The 6,788-nt window shown below is 54.7% G+C and overlaps 1 protein-coding gene across 4 annotated transcripts in view; it reads left to right on the top strand.

The window, feature by feature from the left end:
* The first annotated feature begins 471 nt into the window (after positions 1-471).
* Positions 472-6,788, top strand: part of Nphs1 (NPHS1 adhesion molecule, nephrin) — an 18,840-nt gene continuing 12,523 nt past the window's right edge. For 3 of the 4 annotated variants that reach the window (XM_010631860.3, XM_010631859.3, XM_019208640.1), the window contains exons 1-15: positions 472-996; positions 1,103-1,318; positions 1,392-1,514; positions 1,650-1,778; positions 2,243-2,324; positions 2,716-2,819; positions 3,131-3,258; positions 3,344-3,515; positions 3,682-3,839; positions 4,090-4,234; positions 4,329-4,453; positions 5,517-5,703; positions 5,797-5,926; positions 6,013-6,185; positions 6,620-6,760. In XM_010631860.3, the coding sequence (XP_010630162.1) occupies positions 858-996; positions 1,103-1,318; positions 1,392-1,514; positions 1,650-1,778; positions 2,243-2,324; positions 2,716-2,819; positions 3,131-3,258; positions 3,344-3,515; positions 3,682-3,839; positions 4,090-4,234; positions 4,329-4,453; positions 5,517-5,703; positions 5,797-5,926; positions 6,013-6,185; positions 6,620-6,760 (2,152 nt within the window). In that variant the 5' untranslated portion in view covers positions 472-857. The remainder of the gene's footprint in view (positions 997-1,102; positions 1,319-1,391; positions 1,515-1,649; positions 1,779-2,242; positions 2,325-2,715; positions 2,820-3,130; positions 3,259-3,343; positions 3,516-3,681; positions 3,840-4,089; positions 4,235-4,328; positions 4,454-5,516; positions 5,704-5,796; positions 5,927-6,012; positions 6,186-6,619; positions 6,761-6,788) is intronic. The other variant, XM_010631861.3, reaches the window with a different exon arrangement.

Raw genomic sequence — 6,788 nt, 5'->3', positions numbered from 1 at the left:
TGAGTGCCTTGCTGCCTGCACCCTCATGCTGAAGATGCTCTCACACACACTCACTTTGCACATGCATTACAAATCACACTGCACTCACACCTCATGCTCACGCACTCACGGGTGTACTCACACCTCTGTGCACACAGATAGCTCACCTCCCTCCCACACACTCCCAGGTTCACACACTCTTGTGCACTTCTAAGCAAAGATCCCTGTCGCTGAGGCTGATATCTCCTCAGGGAAGCAAGGGACTTGCCCAGGTCATACATCCAGGCAGGGAAGAGCTGGGGAGCCATCCACCCACACGGCCCAGCTCTCTGCTCTCCCTGCTGAACTGGGAGATGGTCCAGGTCTGACCTGCTCTCCCAGGCCCTGGTGTCAAGGGGCTTGGGGAGGCACCAAAGAATATGCCTGGCATGTGCTGACAGGGGATTTCATGCTCTAGCTGGGCTGGGAGGAGCAGTATGGGAGGGAAGCTCAGGCTGGGTCCAAGGAGTGGCTCAGTGCAGCCACTGAACACGTCAGCCTCTCAGCTGGCCTGGGTTAGTGGGGCCACTGGACTCTAAGCAGCAAGTGCAGCTTAAGGGGTTCTGAGGGGTTCAAGTAGAGCAGGCCCAGGGGTAGGGGAGAGAAGAAAGAGAAAGACTGTTGAAGAGGGATAGGGAGAAGCAGGGAGACAGACAACACACCTCAGGGGTAGGGTGGCAGACTCAGACTTTGTGGAAAGAAAGTGTTTAACAGAGAAAGAGAACGAGGCAGAGAAGAACCTAAGACAGAGAGCAGAGGAGGGGTGAAACAGAAATAAGGAGAGGGAGAGGAAGCGGAAGGGCAAAGGGAAGGTGGAGAAAAGGAGACAGAGACACAGAATGAAGGACCCACGGACAGACAGCGGCAGGTGCAGGTGGCAGATAATGCACACTGTGGCAGCCGTGGTCCAAGGCACTGGAGCAGCCCTGAGGACCCCCATCAGGGCTCCCCTGCTGTTCATGGGGCTGCTGATCACAGGTGAGTGGAATCCAGGCCTTGTACCCAGTATCTGCTGGCTCTTGTTTCCCACCGTTTCCCCTAGACAAACTCTCCGTCCCTTCCTCTGACCCCCTCGTGTCCCCAGGTCTGGCCCAGTTGCCAATCTCTGTCTCAGTCCCTCGAGGCTTCTGGGCCCTACCCGAAAACCTGACGGCTGTGGAGGGGGCCACTGTGGAACTGAAGTGTGGCATCAGCGTGCCTGGCAGTGCCGTACAGTGGGCCAAGGATGGCCTGCTATTAGGCCCCAGCCCAGCGATCCCAGGCTTCCCGAGATACCGCATGGAAGGAGATACTGCTAGAGGTGAGGGATCAGAGCCTGGGACCCCGAGCTACCAGCAGAGGCTGTGGTCCTGACCTTGGGGCTCCACTCACAGGTGAATTCCACCTGCGCATTGAAGCATGTGACCTCAGTGATGACGCAGAGTATGAGTGCCAGGCTGGCCGCTCAGAGACAGGCCCTGAACTTGTGTCTCCCAGAGTGATCCTCTCCATCCTGGGTATGGGTGAGAGACCCCAGGACCCAGGAGTCGGGGCTCGCACCCCCTCCTTCCTGGGTACAGGACTCATCTCTTGACCCAAATCTTTATGTCCTTCTCAGAGGTGAGGGCTTACTCCAGATCCTTTCTCTCCAGTTCCCCCCAAGGTGCTTCAGCTGACCCCTGAGGCAGGGACCACAGTCACCTGGGTAGCTGGGCAGGAATATGAGATCAGCTGTGTGTCTGGGGATGCAAAGCCAGCACCTGACATCGCCTTCCTCCAGAGTGAGTGTGCGTGAAGCGAGGAAGGCAGTGTGACACCCTGGAGTGGGGATGGGGTGTGTTCCTGACCGGTGCCCTCACAGACCTGGGAGTTGCTGAGGCAGTGTGGGACCTGCAGGATGGGAGGAGATGTCAGGGGAAGCATCCAGGAGGATGCAGTACTGTTAGTCTGGGGCCCTGGACAAGCTGAGGCTCAGGTGAGATACAGGTGGTGATGGCAGGGTGCAAATGATAAGTGGAGGTGAGGGAGTGCTGGATACAGCCAGCAGGGGAGGAGAAGGGAGAGACACAGGACCCTGCCCTGAGGACTCTGGTATTCAGGGAGTCCTGGGTGAGGCAGGCAGGAGACATAGCTGGCACCCCCAGGAGAAAGGGGCATCGTATCCACTCCAAGACTTCCAGGCTATGCTTTCCAGACTCTATCTTAGGGGAAACCAGCACCTTTCCAGCCTTCTTGTTGTCCCAAGGTGGACGAACAGTATCCAGCATATCTGTCGACGTGAGCGAAGGATCCCAGGAGAAACTCTTCATCACAGAGGCCACAGCCAGGTGTGCAGGTTGGGGACATCCTCTCCCTTGAGCCTGACCCTTGAGAGTCCCACATTTCAGGAATTCAAGCATGGAACTAGGGTTGGGATGAGTATCTGGGGCCTATTTCTTTTCTGGGGGAAACCTAATTCTTCACTTGGACACTCAAAATATTTCATGGGAATCCCAGTTCTTGGGTATCAGACATAAAGATTTGGACCAGGCGTGGAGCCCTGAAACCTGAATTCTTACTGTCAAAGCCCTGAATCTCTCCCTTGGAGCTCTAGATCTGAGAAGAATCCAGTACGGAGACAGAGACCAGGCGTGGGGACCTAGGATCCTACCTCTTGACTGAACCTCCTTAAATTTCAGATAATGACTCTGATTCTAGAACCCCAATTTCCCATCCCAGGGTGACACCTCAGAGCTCGGATAATGGGCAGTTACTAATCTGCGAGGGATACAGTCCAGCTTTGGTCAGCCCCATCAAGGCCTCAATCACCATGAATGTTTTGTGTAAGTGGACAGCTGAGCTATCATGGACACTGAGGGTGGAAAGCAAAATCTGAGAGTCCTGAGGGATCACAGGAATTATTGAAAATTCAGACAAAGAAAAACCATGGAGTGTCAGGCATGGTGGTGTACATCTGTAATCTTTGCACTCAGGAGGCTGAGGCAGGAGGATTGCCACGAGTTCCAGTCCAGCCTGGGCTACATAGTGAGTTCAAGGCAAGCCTAAACTACGAGACCCTGTGTTGAGGCAGGCCATAGTGACTAGAAAGAATGCATGGGCTCCCCAGGCCTATTGAGTGATTGCTGCTCCCCAGTTCCCCCAGGACCTCCTGTCATCGAATGGCCAGGCCTGAATGAAGGGCTCGTTAGGGCAGGACAGAACTTGGAGCTGCCATGCACAGCCCGAGGGGGAAACCCACCAGCCACACTGCAGTGGCTGAAGGTGAGGACAGACACAGGTGTGGGGTAGGGGGAAGGCAGGGGCCAGGAGCTGGCTCTGAGCTGTCTAGGCCTGTCCTTGTCTCCAGAATGGCCAGCCTGTGGCCATAGCATGGGGCACAGAGCTCACCCACGCCACAGCCCGCAGTGTACTCACGATGACTGTGCGGCCAGAAGACCATGGAGCTCGAATCAGCTGTGAAGCCTACAACAGTGTATCTGTAGGGACCCAGGAACGAAGCATCACACTGCAGGTCACCTGTGAGTTCTGATGTCAGCTGCCCATCTGTCAACTCCTGTGCCCCCCAATCATGCCTACCTGATGTCAAAGACATCATTTGTTCCCCATCCTCTCTCTGTCTGTCTGGGGTAAAATTGAGGACCCTTGCCCAGCTGCGTGTCTCTCCTCTGTCCATCTGTCCTGCAGTTCCTCCCAGTGCTGTTGTCATCTTGGGATCTGTATCACAGTCTGAGAATAAGAATGTGACTCTCTGCTGCCTCACAAAGTCCAGTCGCCCGCCGGTCCTGTTGCGATGGTGGCTGGGTGGGCGGCAGCTGCAGCCCACGGAGGAGACAGTCATGGATGTGAGGAGGGGTCCAGGCCCCCGGGTCCAAGGCAGAAAGGGCCTGAGGGCATGAAAACTGGAACTGGGAGAGGGGGTCAGGCAGCCTGGAGGTCTTGGTCCTTGAGGAGCACTGAAGAGAACTCTGGCTCTGGGAGATGAGGAGGTAGAGATGCTTCCTGTGTCCTTGCTGGGGTCTAGGGTGGACTCAGGCCTCTGGTAGAATAATGGAGGCACCTCAGTCCCCAAGTCTGAAGCTTGCTCCCTGCTAGGGCCTGCATGGTGGTCACATCTCCATGTCCAATCTGACCTTGCTGTTGCGTCGAGAAGACAATGGCCTGACCCTCACCTGCGAAGCCTTCAGTGAGGCCTTCACCAAGGAGACCTTCAAGAAGTCTCTCACCTTGAATGTGAAACGTGAGCCTCCACCCTGTCCCAGGAATGCCACAGGCCCCTGAGATCACCTCACCCAGGCCACATCCCAGAGTATTATTTTCACCTCTCCTCCCAGATCCTGCCCAGAAACTGTGGATTGAAGGACCCCAAGAGGGTCAACATTTCCGGACTGGGACCCGGGTGAGGCTGGTGTGTTTGGCCATTGGGGGCAACCCAGACCCTTCCCTCATCTGGTACAAGGTTGGTGCCAGGCAAGGGTTGTGGGGTGGGGTGGCCAGAAATGTGAGGGAAGGAGAAGGTTCTCCTCTCCTTCAGAATCTTGGGAAGACACACTTTTCTTGAAAAATACTGGAGATTCTGAATTTTGGAAGGGAATTGGAAAAGACACAAATGCCATGAGAATTACATGGAATCCTAGGACATTTCTAGGAATTCTGGGAACACAATTCCTAAATAATAGAAGGCATTCTGGATCAAGGTTGGGAATTATACAGGTAGGGGAATTATTTTCTACTTAAAGGAAATTCTGGTGAAAAATCTCAGAATCCAGGGGAAGTGACAAGAATTTCAGGGAGAGGTTATAACCTCCGGAAGCTAGATATTTTGGAGGAAAGACATGTAATTCCAGAAAATATTGAAAACCTATTAATATTAAACTGAATTCTTGAAATTCATTAGAAAGTGAAATTCCCTTAAAATCAAAGAAAATTTGACAGAATTCTGGGGAAATTTTGAGAAGTCAGGGAGTTACTGGAAATTCTGCGGTGGGATTATAGTCATGACAATGGAATTACATTTTAATTGGAAAGAATCCTGAGACAGTGCCTATCATTTGGGCAACACAAAGGAGTCTAGTAAAAGATTAGGCGCATAAGGGACTGTGGGGGAAGGATCCAGAAACCTGTGAAGAGATACCACTGAAATTAAGCGAATTAAGGGAAAGGTTCCTCAAAAATTTCCTTTGGGGAAAGTGGGAATTTTTAAGAACAAGAAGAACTAAGCATAAAATTTAAAAAGAAGGAATTCTGTGCAAGGTTTGGGGATTTCAAGGGAGTTTACTGGCATATAGTATTTGACAGATAGCTCAGTTACAGATTTGGAGGCCAGGGTTAGCAGGAGTCCCGGGTCTCGGGGGCCCAAGGGAGGCGGGAAAGCCTCGGGCTGGGGATGCTCAATTCCAGTCGCACTCCTTTACCGGTAGGGGTACCGGCTGATAGGGGTGCTTTCCGCCTCCCTGGGGGCATCTCCGAGCTGGGTAGGGAGTGTGAGGCTCCCCGTCCCCCCAGCTTGGTCCGGTCCTCAGGACTCGCGCACCGTGATGGAGCCGCGGCAGCCCCAGGAGCCACGGCGGGTGCAGCTGGGAAGTCTGGAGAAGTCGGGGAGCATCTTCTCCCGCGAGCTGGTGCTGGTCCTAGGCCCGCCGGACAACAAGGCCAAGTTCTCATGCAAGGCGGGCCAGCTGAGCGCGTCCACGCAGATCGTGGTGCTGTGTGAGGTCCCACGCGGGGCGGGGCGGGCGAGGCCTGGGAACTGGACCAGGTCTGCTCACTTCTGAGCCGCTTTCCTCCGACCTGCTCTCTAAGTTCCCCCAACCAACTTGACGATCCTGGCCAATTCGTCAGCGCTGCGTCCGGGGGACGCCTTAAACTTGACTTGCATCAGCGTGAGCAGCAATCCGCCAGTCAACCTGTCCTGGGACAAGGAGGGAGAGAGGTGTGTGCACGAGGCCCCGCCCTCTCCGTTCTGGTCACGCCCACTCCCCGCCCCTTGCCCAACCCGATTCCCTGCCTGGAGCGCAGGCTGGAAGACTCGGCCGCACCGCCGCAGAGCGCCCAGTTCAAAGGCTCTGCTGCGTCCAGGAGTGTTTTTCTTCGGGTGTCATCCCTCGATCACGGCCATCGCGTGACCTGCCGAGCCCACAGCCCGGAGCTCCGCGAAACCGTGAGCTCCTTCTACCGCTTCAACGTGCTATGTATGTGCGCCGACCCGAACCCCTTTTCATCCCCCCCTACTAAACTACTTGTCTTCGCTCTGACACGTCCTTGACCCGTCTTGAATCATTTTTTTTGAATCTTGACACTTTCCTACTGCTTCTCCTGACCCTGCTTGAACACCTATCCTGCTTCATCTCATCTTACTTTGCCTTCTGTGATGACCCTGATCCCTACTTTGACCCTTTCCTCCGTCCTTAAACCAAACCTTGGCCCCCTATCTTTTTTCTAAATTGGATCTTAATTTCCGTCCCGAACCTTACTTCTGAGCTCAGCTCAGACACTGTTACCTTGTCCACAACTTTAGTCCTAGTTGTGACCTCGACCCTTTGGCCCTTGAATTTTTCCCTGACCTCAACTCTTCCCCTGGCTCCGCCCTTAACACGCTTGACTCCCTGTGGTAACCCCTCTGAAGACCCTCCGGAGTTCCTGGGGGAGCAAGTGCTGGTGGTGACCTCGGTGGAGCAGGGCGAGGCACTGCTGCCTGTGTCCGTGTCCGCTAACCCCGCGCCTGAGGCCTTCAACTGGACCTTCCGTGGCTATCGCCTCAGCCCAGGTGCGGGAAGTGGGCTTACGGGGGGGGG

Source organism: Fukomys damarensis, unplaced genomic scaffold, assembly GCF_012274545.1.
Source record: "Fukomys damarensis isolate Sample0158 unplaced genomic scaffold, DMR_v1.0_HiC HiC_scaffold_19, whole genome shotgun sequence".
NCBI classification, from domain to species: domain Eukaryota; kingdom Metazoa; phylum Chordata; class Mammalia; order Rodentia; family Bathyergidae; genus Fukomys; species Fukomys damarensis.
The sequence above is the reverse complement of the archived record's forward strand: the minus strand, read 5'-3'. Positions and strand labels throughout refer to the sequence as shown.